The sequence below is a fragment of the Erythranthe guttata genome, chromosome 7 (assembly GCF_056151865.1).
Source record: "Erythranthe guttata isolate IM_541 chromosome 7, IM_541, whole genome shotgun sequence".
Lineage (NCBI taxonomy): Eukaryota > Viridiplantae > Streptophyta > Magnoliopsida > Lamiales > Phrymaceae > Erythranthe > Erythranthe guttata.
The window spans coordinates 11984699-12002799 of record NC_142539.1 but is presented as its reverse complement, the minus strand read 5'-3'; the positions used below and the strand labels follow the sequence as shown (position 1 = coordinate 12002799).

Below are 18101 nucleotides of genomic sequence, written 5' to 3'. Positions count from 1 at the left end.
TGCGCTTACCAAACAAAAAGAAAACGACAAAATATTGCAACGATACATTTGCCTCTATAATGCAAGAACAATCATTGCAGACGAAAGATTAATATAATTAATAAATGGTACGTCGCATATTAGATTTATACGATATATGTGATGAATCAGCGGGAAAGATTTCAATATATTTGAGTCGAATAAACTCCGAATAGATTTACATAAATCACACGAGCCAAAATATTGTGTTCACCGCACAATTTTTTTTTTCCTCGAAGTAATTACATTAATTATTATCATTAAGTTTGTTGTGAACAAAAATCTTTTCTTTGTTCCCTTACTATTTAGCCATTCATTTATTTGATATTTGCCCTTAAAAAATATCATCAAAAGAGTTAATTTATAGAAATAATTACACAAAAAGAGTATATATTATGGCAACTTCAGTGCCTTTTTTGAACAAACTATTATAGTAGTGCATGAATCTGTGCATTGAAAGTGCAAGTATTATGTCATGCGCTGCATATTCACATAAAGTTTATAGTGTTCATTTATTTTTTGTGTTGGGTACCTAAAACAAACATAAACTTATATTGACAAAATAGGGTGAGAAAGCTACAGTGGACTCTACTCCAAAAATGGAGAAGTCTAATTTTTTTTTTTTCTCACTGCTCAGTTTTCAGTGTCAGAGTTCTCGATCTAATACCATCGGAGGTGGCACCAACAAACAGCATAAAGCTCACTTCAAAGCCAACAACCTTGGAGCAGACTCAAATCACCTAGGTTTGGTCAACCCTCCCAGAAATCTCAAACACACAGAGGATATATGAACTCTCAACACTCATGTTTCCCTCACTCAAGGTATTTTCTCACATAATTACAAAGAACATATAGAATACGAAAAAAGACAGTTGGAAGAGATTCAAACTGAGTTGATTTCTTACCCCTCTCACAAAGGGTTTACCATATAGATGGAAAAACAATCTGGTCTCTAATGTGGAGAACAACAAAGGAACGCCAATCATCATAGTCAAATGGGTGTGTCGCAAAAAAAATGCCAAAAACATTCAATGCGTTGGTACGACCAGAGGAGAGAGAGAGAGAAGAGAAAGACTAAAATTAGGGTTTCTGGAAGAGGCAGGGGTTCAAACCCTGAAATGAAGGGCTAGGATCAAACAGATAGAATCAACGGTCTAGATCAAGGTTCTGGAAAATTCTATAAGGGTTTAATTTGATCGAGAGTGGACCTTAAATGAGTTGGGCTTTATGTTGTAGGACCGCCTCAGATAAAAAAAGGTTAAATGGGTAGAATTAAATATAATTAATTTTGGCCACAAAACTAACATTTTGCAACATATATAATCAAATTAGATTCATATAATTATTGAGGTTAAGTTTCAAAACATTTTTTCAAACTAGATTATATATAATTTGAGGTTAAGTTAGATTATATATAATTTGAGGTTAAGTTTGTACGCACTCATACATATTTTGCAACTTCTGTGCATTTTTTAATTCAACTATTTAGTACGTATATAGTGCATGAGCTCATGCATGCAAAGTGCAAGTTTGTATCAGGTGTACGTAAAAATACTTTATATATGTTTAGTTTGCATTATATTCGTCAAATGAATTATTATATAATTAATGAGCTGTAAAAATAATTATTTTTAGCCCAGGAGGCATGCCTGATTCTACATGATCCTAGGGTACAAGTTTATACTATGTTATACCGGGTGAAATATACTGGGTAGATCTTTACCATTTATATACACACACCCATATTGGTATGTGTAGATCAACGGTAAAGAATCACCCAGTGTAACCTTCTTCACCGAGTATAGCATAGAAATAACCCTAGGGTACGGCTCTGATAATAATTTTTCGAATTGATTACCTATTATCATATCAACAGCTACTACAACATAAGTGACATGTATATAAAACTCAACAAACCTTACAAAGATCAAGTATGAAATCAAAAGACATCAAAATGAAAGATTTAAGAAGGTATGCATTTATGTGTTTTATAGCTATACTATTGTTTTTGGAGAAAAAAAATTGCGCAGACTTGTCGACATTTACATGGTTGAAATTGGCAGCTAAAAATCGACACTAAGATGTCGATTTTTGGCACCAAACTTGACATAATCAACATGTCGATTTGTTTGCCAAAAAATTGACACTAAGGCGTCGATTTACAACATATAATTTCGACATCTTGATGTCGATTATAAACAATTTTAATTTTATTTTTTTCCTCTCATTTTTAGATGTCGAAAATAAGTCGCCCAAATCGACATGTGTCGGATTACTACAACAAAAATCGACCCGCAAATGTCGAGTCCTCCCCTTAAAAAACGACATTTGCAGGTCGAATGCACGGTTTTGATACGAATTCACCCTCCAAACAACAATTCTTCAACATAATTTCAAACAATTTATCAAAAAAAAAAAAAAACATAATTTCAAACAAATATGTGCTAATGGATGCTTCTTAGAGGGTGTTTGGCTAAGTCTACAAAATGTTAAAAGAAACTTATAAGCTCTTCCAAAGTGTTTGGTAAATTTAAAAAAAAAATCTTAATTTTTTTTAAATAAATTGTTGGAGAGCAAAATAAGGTCTTTTAAAAAAAAATACATTTACCCCACCTTTTTATTTAAAATCTTATATTGAGTAAAAATAGGAAATAAGCTCATTATCCAAACATTCTAAAAATTAATTCTAAAAATAAGATGTAACATCTTATCAACTCTTAAAACATCTTATCAGAAGTAAGAACTTATCAGTTGTTTAAAATAAGTTTAGCCAAACACTCTCTTAATATCATTTTCACAACACTTCAATGATTAGCAGACAACTGGTGGATGCTCATGGCAGCGGTGGTACTGGCTTGGGCGGCAAGTTTGCGGCAGCAGATTGGTTTGGGCGACGGGGAAGGCGAAGGGTTTAGGGGGAGTTTATTTTTTTACTTTTTTTTTTTAGCAAAATACTTGATCTATTATTTGGTCTTGCATGAATAAACAAAAGGCAATTTTACTATATGGCACATTTGTCATTTTATCTTAATAAAATAGAATTTTTTTTTGTTTTCTTTAAATTTGGTTTTACACTTATTGAAACTAGTATTGCGACTAGCCGCGACCTTAAAAAAATCATAAAAAAGGTTGCAACCCGTTGCGATCAGATAAATCATCACTTTTACTTCTTTCTTTTGAGGGATATTAGAGTAATTGTCAATCTATTATTTTGTATTCGTTAAAACTAATACTGATATACCTAATTGGACCGACTCAATGGGCCCCAAGTTATATAATAATTGGGCCCAGTGCACGAAAGCACAATTGGGCCCGTTACACGAAAGCCCAAACACCTTCAAAATAAGGCTTGGGCCAACAAAGTAAACCCAACCCAATCAACGACATACAAATAGAGGTTTTTATTCATTTGTTAAGGTACGTTCTATTATTCACAAGTATTTTAGAGTGCATATTCTCTCTACTATCTCCACGATCCGTACATCTGACTTGAGCGTCAAAGGGGTTTCCGCCGGATCAACCCACGGCTTAATTCACGTGTGTTCATTTCGCAGGGACCTCAGGATCATTAAATTGGCAAGCTACTGATCCGCTTTGCTCTCCTAGCTCGTTTACCACACTACCCCAGGTGATCTAAGTAATTAGCATCATCAAATACCATAGGGCATGTGTAGACGGCAACATACCTGAGGGATATTTTCGTAATTAAACCTTACCTCAGAGTATTTCTCATAATTTACCATTTATTGTTTTTCAAACAACAGAAGGACAAAACGGACAAAACACATTTTTCGTGAATTTAAACGGTCCGACACTAGTCAGAGGGGGGTTTTCATAATTACGCAAAAATTGAGGGGAATTTTTGCAATTATGCTTTACCTCAAGGGGTTATTATAATTGGCTTGAAGGTAGAGACAAGTTAGACGAAGGGGGCCTAAAATTGAATTGAATTCCATTCAAACCCCCCCCCCCCCCCCCCCCCCCCCCCACCAAATAGAACGCCATTACGAAATTTTCAATCAACACACACACAATTTCCAGTTCAAGAAACCTTTTTTCTTGAATTTATCACTACTTTTGAGTAATGGGTTCTCGCCAGTTCTTCACCATATAGAAAATCTTCACACACACTTTTGTGGGATTTGTTAAAAAGGTTTGAAAATGGAGGCAGCGAAATTGGAATTGGAAGAAACGCTAATGGTTTTTGAGGCATCTCTTTCTCACATCAAATGGAGGCTCAAACCTTCTTCCAAATCTCGTCTTCAAACTGGTTATTCATTCCTCTCTCTCTCTCTCTCTCTCTCTCTCTCTCTCTCTCTCTCTCTCTCTTGTTCATTTCGCTGTTACATTTGGGAATTGGGTAAATTACGAAAACCCCCTGAACTTAGGCTAAATAGTGAAAAACACCCCATCGTAATTACCAAAAACCGCCTGAGGTTTGTTTCCGACTTACGCCATCCCTTTGTTGCGTGACTTTTCATGGATTGTTTTGATTCTAGGGAATATGACTTTACACAATTTATGATATTTTCTTTTATTTTTCACCTATTCAACAGATGGTACGATAGGTTGTACACATTTTCTTTAAAAAAACTCGATAACAGTTTTGATCCGCGGGGGATTTTGGTTATTACGGATAGGTGGGGTGTTTTTCGTTATTTAGCCTAAGTTCAGGGGTTTTTCCGTAATTTACCCATTGGGAATTAAATGACTGGGTTTTGTTATTCTGTGGCCATTTGAGCGCACCCTTCTCTCTCCCTCTCTCCCTATTTTTTTTTTTGTTTATTTCTTTGTTACATTTGGGAATTGGATAAATTACGAAAACTCCCCTGAACTTAGGCTAAATATCGAAAACAACCCACCTATTAGTAATTACCAAAAATCCCCTGAGGTTTGAGGTTTGTTTCCGTCTTACATCAATCCCCTTATAATGCGACTTTTCACGGATTTTTTTGATTCCATGGAATAGACTTTACACAATTAGATTTTTTTTTATTTCTCACCTATTTAACAGAAGGTATAATTATCGACAGTACACATTTTCTGTTAAAAAACTTGACTAACAGTTAATGAGATGGGGATTTTGGTTATTACGGATAACTAGGGGTGTTTATCGTTATTTAGCCTAAGTTCATGGGGTTTTTTCGTAATTTACACTTTGGGAATTAAATGACTGGGTTTTGTTATTATGTGGCCATTTGAGTGCACTCTTCTTTGGTTTGATGGATATTTTCACTAGTTTTAACAATAGTTTTTTTTAATTAAAAAAAAAAAAATTCTTCTACATTTGTTGGTAATTGAATTTGTGCAGTTGTGGTGTTCAATTATTGATGCAGATATATTGGCATTGTGCTCAAGTATGAGACCTTGTATCATGGTTGATTATGGCGGGAAAATGCCCGAATTAGGGCACCGTCTTTGTGCATTTCTCACTCATTGCAAAAAGGTTCTCTTTGATCCATTTTTTTTCTTTCGATTCTCTACTTTCTTGATTAGAATTTCTTGCCGTATATTTCGGTGTTTTGTGGTTCTTTCTTTAACTTAATAGTTTCTTGAAAACCCGGTCCTTGTAAAATTCAAGCATCCACGGAAGAATAAACAAATAACCGAGATAATCAAGAATCGAGCGTATTGCCTAAATAAACGCTAAATGACACGTGCGTAATGGTGGTTTGTAAAGCTGCTTTCTGATTTTATGTTTTATAAATTTTAGCTAGTAATACCTTTGTTGGACTAGTCCGATCGATATTGGTAAATTATATCTATGCAGATACGTGGATACAAGTAAAACTTATAAAAACTCGTCTATCCAATCAGTGTGACTCGTAAAAGGGAGAATTATTTCGATCCTTTAGCACTTAATATAGACCTAGTCTAATTATTTACGTAATGGTGTTTTATACATTGTCTCGATTAATTAGGTTGCTGGTTCTAACTCTAATTTTGCAAGTCCGTACTTTATCCTACTTGTATCTGTACTTGAACAACTTTCAAATGCTTAAATCCCGTTTCGTAAATATTTTTTTTTCCTTTTTCATACGATTGTATGTACTCGAAATATTTTGATTGTACCGAAGCATTCATTAAATTCTACTGGGAAATTCAAATATTTGGATCTATTCTTATTGCATGAATAGAAAAGTCTGTCTATTTTTCGAATTTTATTTATTTAATAATCCACATGGCATGCAATTATACCGGCTAAATTACATTAGAAGCAAGACACTTTTATTCCAATATGAAACGAGAAAACGAAAACATATTATTTAAATTGCTTATTTGTCGTTTTTGTTGAATATATGAATTTCAGAGATTATTAAGTAATTATTGCTAATTAATCATCTCTTAGGTGTCCTCGATTTTCGAGCTTTTACATGTGATGGTCATAGATGAAATGATCTATTTAATTAATGCCCGAACACTTGCGGACTTTGTCAAATCAAGTTTGACTATGGAGACGACGATGCTCTTTGTTGACCTTGAAAACGACCCGCCAAAGGTTTTCACGAAACTATAATATTTTCCCAATATTGTTTTTTTTTAATTCCATGTAATAATAACCGAATTATATATATTATGATATTTCAGCTGATGACGCGAGCGGAGAAAAGCCATGCAACGACGCAGCTTCTCTCAGCTCAGAACTTGTTTTCCTCTGTTTTTCATGCAGACGGAATTATCAGCGATCACTTGCTACGACACGATAGTGGGCCCCACTCTGCCGGAGATGCTGAATCGTTAGTGGATCTAAGTTGCTGCCTTAAGGAATGTGAGGTCACAATCCCATCACTTAACGGGTAAAACTCTTACTTTCGTCTAAATTAATTTGCAATATTTTGTGAGATGCATTAGTGGATCGTCGAGCTTTAATTATCACTTCTCAGTTCTCACCAATGATTTCATGAGCTCTATTTTTTTACTATCGGCATCGTTGATTTACAAACAGTGCAACTTCAAACCCCCTATTGAAAAAAAAAAGAAAAAGCAAAAAAAACTATACAGTTAAACCTCTGTAAATTAATACAATCGGGACGAACAAAATTCTATTAATTTAGCGAAATATTAAATTATGGAACTAATAATTTAGTACGTTTTTATCGAGTCGGGCGGGAATAAATTATTATTTAAGAGAGGTTATCAATTTGTGGAGTATTAATTTTATCGAGGTTCTACTGTATTTTTTTAATTTAATCAAAGGAATTTAAATTATATCTGATGTTATAAATAAGTAGAGTTTGAATTAAGCCAGTTACAGTAGAACCTCGATAAATTAATACTCGATAAATTAATTACCTCGCTTAAATAATAGTTTTTTCTGGTCCCGAATCGGTAAAAAACCTAATTTTTAGTTGGATAATTTAATATTTCGATAAATTAATAGAATTTTGCTAGTCCCGACTATATTAATTTATAGAGGTTTAACTGTATTTGTATTCGAAAAAATAACATATATATGTATATATTTCTCTCAATCTATTATTATCTATATTTTTAAATTGATTAGAGCAGTGCAGTTTATTTGTTATTTCTAATTTGAAATTTTAGTTTTTGATGCAAAGCATAACGTTTTCGGGGCTGAATTTACACGTTGTCATTTTATCCATGAAAAAAGACGTCATTCGATATTAAGAATCTACAAACTAACTCAAAATTTTAGCTTTCGAATTAATTTGTTTGTTATTACAGGTGGCTTCTTGGTTACCCGGTGATTTATTTGTTCGGGAAGGACTACATCGAGCGTGCTGTGTGTAATCTCTCAACCAAGTCTCTTCACATTTATCAATTTTTTGTCGACAGGTGTGTTTCACTAATTAGACGAACGAAGTAGGTTTTTCCGTAATATGATGGCCCTTGTTTTTGTATCTTCCCGGAAAACTGATGACTCGTCTCTTTTGGAAATCGTTTCATAGGGTTGATAAATCCAGCAAAGGACATCAAAAGGAAGAACTAATGAGGTAGGCTTTTTCCGTTTTGCATGCGCTCGCATTTTTTCTGTATTTTTATTTGTTTCGTGAAATCTGAACTCAATTATTTTGTCGAATGTTAGTTATGAAATATCAACTGCAACACCAACTAGAATTATACACATCATTATATTCTCTTTTAAGGGTAAATTCCACTTTCCCCTCGTACTTTGGCTCAGTATCACTTTACCCCCTTCTACTCTTGATTGCATCGATTTGCCCCATGTACTTGAAAAATTGTCCTCGCTGCTAGTTGTCAGACATTTGACCTTAACACCGTTTGATCTAAAGCTCTGAAATTACAAAAACACCACCTCTCTTAGTTTAAATAATTATTAAAAAAACAATAAAAAAATTAAAAAACAAAAAATAAAATAATAAAAAATTCAAGATACAAGAAAACATAGTCCATGTCTCCACGACGCTAACCACAATTTATTTTTTTAATAATTATTTAAACTGGGAGGGTTGGTTTTTTTGTAATTTTCAGACTTAGATCAAACAGTGTTAAGGTCTGAAAACTAACGGAAAACTAACGGCGAGGGCCACATTGAGACAATTTTTCAAGTACAAGGGCCAAATCGATGCAATCCAGACTAGAATGGGGTAAAGTGACGTCGAGTCAAAGTACAGGGGGAAAGTGGAATATACGTTTCTTCTAATAATACCTGGTTCATTTGATCTTAAATCTTAAATCTGAGCGAAATTTGAAAATTTTATTATGTATTTAATTGTTTTTTGTGAATATATTTTATCTTCTTGCGAACAGTTTTACGGTGCCTTATGATTTGAGCATGGAGGGAAGCAGCGAAGCATGGGCGAAGTCGTTTTTCGCTGAGATGCAGGTAAAGTGGGATAAGTGCAAGCACATTTGGGGATCTTTGCATATGGAAGTTAATGCTTGTTACCCGCAAGCAATTGCTTTGTGATAATTTAACGACTTTTTTTCGGTTTTGATGATAGAGATGCAAGCAATTGCATTGTGATAATTTAACGACTTTTTTTCGGTTTTGACGATAGAGATGCGCCGCCCCTTTTTTGTTCTCTTATGTTTTTTCTCCATCGTTGTTGTGTTTGTTTCTTAGAGTTTTGTATTTCGTTCGAAGGAACCGATATCTAAAGTATCGTCAACTTGATTGGGATTTTTTTTTTTTGTCCAATTTGAGGAGTAGAGAAGTGCAATAGTTTTTTGTTTGTTTCAACCCCTGAAATTTGGATTCTATACTAAAAAGGGTTGGTTTGTTACATGTAGTCCGAAATTATTTTTATTTTCGGCCTAAATCATACTTTCCAATTAGGTCTCGATTGGTTACTATTATTACTTTCTATTGGCTAAATAGTACAGTAGAACCTCGATAAATTAATGACCTCACTTAAATAATATTTTCTTCCGGTCCCGAATTGGTTAAAATGTATTAAATTACTAGAATTTTGCTAGTCCCCACTGTATTAATTTATAGAGGTTTAACTGTAGTTTCTATTAAGACGTCCGTCGGACAAGATTAATACACCTAGTTAGGTTCTATCGAGTTTTTTTTTCCAAAACTTTTGTGTCATGGAAGTTTCGTTTTATTAAGTGTTCGGGAAACTTTTTAGCTCATAAGTTAGATTCTTTGGTTGATCTATTTTGTAATGAGAGGATTCCCTTCCGCCACAGTTGGCATTCATTGCCGAATGAAATCGATTTTATTTATAAAAAAAAAAAGTTTCTACTAAAACGGCCATCCGTTTAGTCCTATTAGGTTCTATTAAGAGGTTTGTCTCACAAGATTCGTACTCTCAAACTCGATACAAAAATTAATACCCGGAATTAAATGTTGTTATTTCATTAAATTAGTGTTACACCTCCTCTTCTTCATATTAATATATCCCTAAAGTCGTATCTTAATTTTGTTAAGTAGTTATATAGAAAAATCACATATAATACTAGAATTTAACAGATTTGATACAAAATTTAATCCAACGAACCTAATATAACTAAATAATTAGTTAGTTAGCTTAGAGGATGATACAATATCATTTAATCTAGGGTAAATTACAAACACCCCCCTGAGGTATGGTCAAATTACACAAATACCCCTCTTGTTTGGATAATTGCAACCACCCCTCAACTCCTCAAATTTAGTGGAATCTTCGAGATTATATGGAATATTATCACTTTTGTACCCGTTTTATCCCATTCAAACTCTACATTATGAAGCAAGATGATCATAATATCTGATTTTTAACTTGTATATATTAGTTTGTGGTGCATCGGAAACTGTATTTTTACACAAAACGAATACAAACTAGAGCACATTTCACGGAATCTAGATGATTATGTTGAATTTGGCACCATAAGGGTGGAGGTGTAAGAAAAAATCATAGTTGAGGGGTAGATGTAATTATCCAAAAAATGGGGGGTTTTTGTAATTTGACCATACATCAGGGGTGTTTGTAATTTACCCTTTAATCTAAATTAATCCGATATATAGGTAATCCACAATTTCAAAAGAATAATTGGTTCTTGTTTTTGAGTATTGATGTGATTGATTAGATTTAGTAGAGTAGAATTGCGTATGAAATTGTTTCATCTTTTTAGGATTTAAGATTATATTGTCATTGTTTGTGAAAAGTTGACAAGACCAATCAAATTGAATAGAATTATATATATAGTTCATGTCATATTAGTATGAAATGTTTTTTGTGTGATTTTTATGATTATATTATCCCAAGTATCTAATCTATTATACGAGGAAACAAATTAATAGTTGATTGTATGATTAGCATGGGATCTCAATCCATAAATCGAGAAATGGTCCAAATTGAAAAAAAGAAAAAGAAATTATGGATATAAAAAAAAAGATATTATGAATTAAAACCTAATATCATATGCGTGGTTACAAAAAAGACTATAGCACAACCTCGATTAAATAATAATTTTTGTATGTTTCGTGAAATGACTCAACATGGTTACAAATTATGGATATAAAAAAAAAGATATTTTGGTTCGAATGAGTACACTATTCTCAACATGGTTACATGAACGTACACAAGTTCGTCTTTTATTTTCTTTTGAGCAATAATTTTTTACATCGTTTGACACGAAATAATATTATTAAGAAGACGTCTAGAACATTTTGTGTGTAAAATATTTCAATATCACTACAAAATAAAAGAAAATACACTTGAAAATAAGGTGGAAAGTAGAAACATATTTGTAAACTCAATAATTTAATATTTTTGCAGAATTCCAAATATGAATTTCTAGATAAATATAGTTCAAGTATTTATCTGTGCGAAAACGAAAATGTCTATAGATTGAAAGAAAGTACATTACAATAATAATGCAAACATGTAATTTTTTAAACCGAAATTTTGTAATTTCTTTATTTTTCCAGAATTTAAAAAATGCATTTCCATAAAATTACGACTGAGAGCTTAGACAAATAAATCCGTCGTACATCTAATTATAACATCTATACTTTAGTATAAATTGTATTATGGATGCTTCAATTTTATCATATATTTTCTAAACAAATAAAATCATCAAGGTAAGAAATTTAAAGTTGGTTTTTACATGTATTAATTAATTTATGTTTTTCTTAAACAAATTCATGCATTTATAGAGCAATGCATTTCAATTATAATTTTCTTTTGTTTTGGAATGCTATCCCGTGCAACGCACGGGAATGGTTACTAGTGGATATAAAAAAAAAGATATTATGAATTAAAACCTAATATCATATGCGTGGTTACAAAAAAGACTATAGCACAACCTCGATTAAATAATAATTTTTGTATGTTTCGACTCGGTGAAATTGTATTAGATTATTAGTTCGATAATTTAATATTTCGCTAAATTAATAAAATTTTGCTAGTTCGAACTGTATCAATCATATAAACATTCTCAACCAAACGCCTACAAGAACAATATAATCATCTGAAGAAAAAAATGGAATACAACGCGCTAAATTTTTATTCCGTAATCACAATTAAAGTGAAAATTGTTTCAGCGTTACAAGTACTTGTAAAATCAAGATAGTAAAAACCCTAAATTCTAGAACAACTTGCAAAGCGAAAACTTGTTTTTGTTTTATAAAAAACTCGACTAAAAAACTCGAGATACGAAAAAAAAAAAGAGGAGAAAATTCAAACAAGAGTTTTTATTCCCTCTATTTGGGTCCATTAAGAACAGAAAGAACCTCAGAATGGGTTGGAAGAGCTGGAATTGCACCCTTCTTAGTTGTTGTTATTGCTCCACATGCACATGAATATTTCAACACTTCCTTCAATTTTGCCTCGTCCTGCACATTTAAATTAATCAATTAATTAGTTATAAAGAAAAATTAAAAATGGGTTGTCGATTTTTTTTTTTTTTTTATATTATTAGCAATTCTCCCGGTGCAATGCACGGGGTAGCATTGCAAAAATGAAAAAAAAAAATTAAATGTATAATAGTTAAATTGTATTAGATAAAATTACGCATTATTAAAATAATTAATTGTGAAATTTTAATTACTAAAACTAACATCAATATTTCTACAAATAAATCATACAAATCTCAATAAAAAACATATACTAAACAAAGGCATAAATCAATCAAATCATCGGTGTGTGTAAGAGAGAAATTTAAAAAACAAATTTCAAAACATACAAAAAAGAATTTCTTAGTCAAGTAGGATTTTGCTAGCTGATTTGCTATGAAAGTTATTAGAGAAAAATAAATAAAAAATAGGAGATGATAAAATAATAATAATAATAATAATAATAATAATAATAATAATAATAATAATTAAATTATAAAAAATTACAAATATGCCGTTAAGAGTGTTTTAGGGTGCCTAAACAAAATGCATAAATGAATCAAATCATCGGTGTATGTAAGAGAGAAATTTAGAAAAAAAATTCAAACTTACAAAACAAGGAAAAATTATCTTAGTCAGGTAGGATTTTGCGAGCTGATTTGCTATAAAAGTTATCGCAGAAAAAAATTGAAAAATAGAAGATGAAAAAAATATAATAATAATAATAATTAAATTTTAAAATATAACAAATATGTTATTAGAAATTTTTTAGGGATGCTACAGCGTTTTTTACTTTTATATATAAATATTATTAATTTTTTTAAAATAAAATAAAATATTAAACCTGGATAATGGCATGATCATCAACAATCTTTCCAAGAAGGGCACCCACAAAAGAATCACCAGCTCCAGTTGTATCTACTGCTTTCACATGATATGCATCCACCGATCCACGGAATTGCTTCATTTCATTCCACACAATATATTAATTATTCTTTTATTTTTTATTTATTTTAAAGAAAAAAAGAATTCATAAATATGTCACACCAACAAAGCATATATATTTATTTATTCCAATCAATCAATCATGTCATGTCACATCATTTATTTCTAATTTTCTCTCTTTGAAAATTCCTCTAACAAAATTCCTTTAAAGTTTTAAGATATTAGGCATAAAGTCACATGAATCACACCTTCCAAGAAGTGGATGCGATAACAAATACTAGGGGTAAAATTGTAATTGAACTTTTGAATTCCGCCGAATTCAAATATAATTTAAATATATATTTTTAATGATTTTGTCTCCCAATACTTTAATTATTCACCATAGTAGACCTAGGATGAGTAGAATATAATCAAAGGGTTGTTTCAAGAAACCACACCTACCCATGGTATTTTATTTAGGGTATATTACAACGGACACGACGTATGGTTAAATTACGAAAAACTCCCTCATGTTTAAATAATTGTAACTACTCATTAACTATAAATCTTCTTATACATCCACTTTTGCAATGTCAAATTTAGTGAAATTTTGTATATTATATAAAATATTCTCAATTTTGTACCTGTTTTATCCCATTTGAGCTCCACATTTTGAAGCAAGATGATTAAGATGTGTTTATGTCATATTGTTGTGCATCAGAAACTGCATTTTTGAACAAAACACGTACAAACTAGAGAACATTCCAATGAATCAAGAAGATTATGTTGAATTTGACACGAGGATGGACGTGTAAGAAGATAGTTGAGGGAGAGATATAATTATCCAAACATGAGGAATTTTTTCATAATTTGACCATACCTCAGCGAGTTGGTTGTAATTTACCCTTATTATTATCAAGAATTAAAAAAAAGAGAAAAAAAAAAACATGCATAACATACCTTAGTGTAATATCTGCAACCCTTTTCTCCAAGTGTGACCAAAAGCAGCTTCAAGTTATCATGCCACAAAGACATTGCAGATTCATCGTCGATCTTATTGCTTCCGGTGAGGAATTCGAGTTCGACATCGCTAACTTTAATCACATCCGCTTTATTCCAAATGCTCATTATTTGCTCTTTAGCATATTCCGCCGAAGGCCAAAGGGGCAGCCTTAGGTTCGGGTCGTACGAGAGCAATGCACCCGCACTCTTTGCCACCTCCATTGCTTTTATATGCGCCGATCTGCATGGCTCCACTATCAAGCTTATCGATCCGTAATGGAACACTTTCGCCTATATGTATATACATACAACTCAATCAATATTATTACATAAAAAATAATGAAGATGTAATCAAAATTAGACTAGTATTATAACTTTATTTGTTCCCAAAAAATCATAAAGAAGAATGAACGCAAACATTTGTTTGAAAACATACTGCACTCGGATATTGTACCTTAAAAAACATATTGTAAAATGGGAGCTATGGATTCAAAATTTATCGTAAAATGAAACCGTCCCTTCCTAACAAAATTAAATAAAATTGCTGTCGTGGATTTGAAAAGCCTAAGATTTTGATCGGATTGACGAAGTCGAAATGAATAGATGTCACAAGAGTCCAAAAATGGAGAATTCGAGACGACTCTAAACAGGGAGAAATTTAAAAACCACCACAATCGGTAAAAAAACAACTAAAAACGAGAGCTATTTCTTCGAAATTCCTCGTCTTAATTACTCAATCGAAATAAGCTCGATAAATTTGTTTTATCAGACTCAAAATCCCTTCATTAATTAAATCATCCCATCAAATACACATTAAATGAAATTTGAACAGATAACCATAATAAAGAAATACTCCATCCGTTTCAAAATAAAGTTCAAAAAAAAATTGTCCTACCTCCTAAAGTGCACTTAATATGAAAAATAAAAAATAAATTATGACGACACTTAAAAAGAAACTGAGAGAGTAATTTCACTTGATTAATTAATCAGGACCTCAATTAAAAGATCTTAAATAATCTAGTGTGGTAGAGGATATAATAATGGGAAGAATATCAAATTAAATCCCCCCAACATTTTGCAAGGATAAAATTGTAGCGCCATTTTCTTTCGGTGCTAAAAACAAAAACAAAAAATAAATTTTTGAGGTAGATTCGATTCTTACGCCACATACAGATAGATTCCAATTTAGTCAAAAATTAAATAAATGGAGCCCATCTCCCACGAATACCGACACCATATTTATGAGTGGCACAGAAATTTATGTTAGAGAGATAATCTTAACATGTAGTGTTCTACACTCGTTTAAATATATTTCGATAAATTAATAATTCGTTAAATTAATAAATTTGGGTGGTTTTAGACGTATTAGTTTTTGGGGGAAATTATGACTATCCTTTAAAATATGGTTAATTACGAAAAAAATTCCTCACCATTTCTTTTGAATATTTTTACATAAAATTTATGTAATTTGATTATTTATCGAACCAAATCGTATATATAGTTCGGTAAACTATAATATGTTGGTGTACCCAAATTTCGGTTCGATTTTACCAAATTAATACATCTATTTTTACCTCTGAAGGGATTTTTTCGTAAAATAATACATAGTTGAGGAGTTGAGGAGTGACTATAATTACCCAAACAGAAAGGGTTCTCCTAATTTGACCATAATTCAGGGATGAACTTAATTTGGTGTTAGTTGTTTATAGATGTTTATGTTTTCATGAGACTCTCCTTGAAATTTAATATCCTAGTATTAAGAAAATGTATGGATTTTAAAAAGATTTACTAAAAAACAAAAAAAAAGGTAGAAATTAAACAATAAACAAGAAATCAGATCATGCAGAATAATGTAATATAATTTCGAAATCTGGATAAATTTAACTACAGTCAACGAATTATTAAAAGCAGAAAAGAGCACACAGTTTAGTGGCCAAATAGAAAATTTTTCATTTACAATAAAAAAGAATAAAATATTGATTTTGGTGGGCCCCAGTCCTTGCTGGATGCGATGTGGATAAATCATAAAATTTCACTAAATTAACGAATCTCACGCTAAATTAACTTAATTTAATCAAAAATCAAAAATACTAAATCCAGTCAAAATAAGACACCCGAGAAAAATGCAAATGCGCGTGAGATTCACTCATCAGCAGAACAACCAAAAATTTGTGCGCGCGCGCGTGTGTATGTGTATATATATATATATTATATATACATATATAGATACAACTTACAGATTTAATGAGATCGAGATTCAACTCATCGGGAGTGAGCAGCATGTCAGCGCTGGGGTTCCTGTAGAACATAAACTCACGCTCTCCGTCGGCGCGTAGGGTCACGAACGCCAGGGCGGTGCGTGCGCCCTTGTCGAATCTCACGCCGTCGGCGGAGACGCCGTTCTCCTTCAGGATTCCGGCGAGCATGTGCCCGAACTCGTCGTCACCGAGCTTCCCGAGAAAAGCGGCCTTCCCGCCGAGCCTGGCGACGGCGATGGCCACGTTCGCCGGAGCGCCGCCGGGTGCCTTCAGAAACCCCGGCGCCTCCGCCAGCGACACGCCGGAGACCGTCGGCACGAAATCGATCAGCATCTCGCCGAAACTCACGATCAGGCCGTTGGATTTCGCCATTGATGACGTGGAATAAGTAAATACGTACAACTGTGTGTATGCACGGGTATTTTGCGCAGATAGAGATGAGTAGCGCAAATGAAGAAGGGTGAGTTATTTATATAGAGCGGTGAGTCGGGTCGGGTCGGGATCCGGGTCCGGGTCGTTGGTGTGGGTGGGTAAGTAGAGAATTAGAGTGGGGCAAAATGAATTTATTTAATTATTCAACACATGGATTAACTTAATTAATTTATTTAATTATTGGTTGTCATTATTTGGGTGGCGATAATGACGGAAGAACAACTCAAGATTTAGAAAAAAAAATAAAGGAACAATTGAATTTAATTAATTTGTCGCGTGATTGATTACTTTTTCAATTGGTCTTGTGTTGCACGTAAAGAGTGGACGCTCCACAACAAACAATTTGATTTCAATGTACTGTCCTTTTAACATAAATCAAACCAGCCTCCTTTAGTAGTTAAGATAAAATTAAGTAGGGGCTCTTTGACATAACCTCCATTACTTTCTTTAAAGGCGATAGACCCAAAATATTTTAGACCATTTAAGAAAAACCCATGTTCCAATTTCAGTCATTATGTTTCCAGCTTTACCCGCCCGCCACCTTATCACTGGGTCACGCGTTCCGCGCTTTTTTTTTTTTTTTTTTTTTTTTTTTTTTTGTTTTTAATCGACTATGAAGCATAGTCGATTCGTCTTAAATCGACTGTGCTTCATAGTCGATTAAAGAAATTCTTTATTTTTTAGTTTTTTTTTTGTTCTTTAATTTTTTTTTATGTCAGGTTTTTTAATTGACTATAATAAAGCATAGTTGATCAAAAGTCTGCTACTGAAAAATAACAAATCAAAACTGCAAAAAAATACAAAATTAACTATATTTTACAAAAAAACAAAAATATAAGAACATTATAATTGATTTATACAATTGGAATCAATAAAAATTTAACTATTAAAAATAACAAATCACAATTACAAAAAAAATGCAAAATCAACTACATTTAAAAAAATATATACAAACATTGTAATTGATTTATACATTGGAATCAATAAACAAAAAATCCAAAAAAAAAAAAAAAATTAACAACTAGAGTCGGTTAACCTTAATCGACTACTGAACATAGTCGATTAAGCCTTAATCGACTATTGAACATAGTCGATTAAACCATGTAGTCGATTAAGGGCCCTGCCTGCGCGAATTTTTTTTTCTGCGCCGTCTTCCGCCACAATCCACCAAAAAACCCTAGATCTGTTTTTCATCGTCACCACATCGTCGCCACACC

The 18101-nt window shown here is 32.4% G+C and overlaps 2 protein-coding genes across 3 annotated transcripts; one reads left to right on the top strand and one right to left on the bottom strand.

The window, feature by feature from the left end:
* The first annotated feature begins 3939 nt into the window (after nt 1-3939).
* LOC105958036 (uncharacterized) lies at nt 3940-9184 on the top strand. The gene is made up of 7 exons (XM_012982037.2): nt 3940-4288; nt 5355-5464; nt 6368-6517; nt 6607-6815; nt 7705-7815; nt 7929-7973; nt 8752-9184. The coding sequence occupies exons 1-7, from the start codon at nt 4180-4182 to the stop codon at nt 8909-8911; spliced, it is 894 nt and encodes a 297-aa protein (XP_012837491.1). The 5' UTR covers nt 3940-4179; the 3' UTR covers nt 8912-9184.
* Nucleotides 9185-11917: 2733 nt separating this feature from the next.
* On the bottom strand, nt 11918-17140 carry LOC105958039 (fructokinase-2). 2 transcript variants are annotated; one of them, XM_088820960.1, is made up of 5 exons: nt 16762-16906; nt 16432-16590; nt 14153-14485; nt 13113-13229; nt 11918-12268 (listed from the first exon to the last, which is right to left on the bottom strand). In XM_088820960.1, the coding sequence occupies exons 1-5, from the start codon at nt 16822-16824 to the stop codon at nt 12137-12139; spliced, it is 804 nt and encodes a 267-aa protein (XP_088677086.1). In that variant the 5' UTR covers nt 16825-16906; the 3' UTR covers nt 11918-12136. The 2 variants fall into 2 exon arrangements, with proteins under 2 accessions (XP_088677086.1, XP_012837494.1); XM_012982040.2 differs by having other exon boundaries at nt 16432-17140.
* Between the last annotated feature and the right edge of the window lie 961 nt (nt 17141-18101).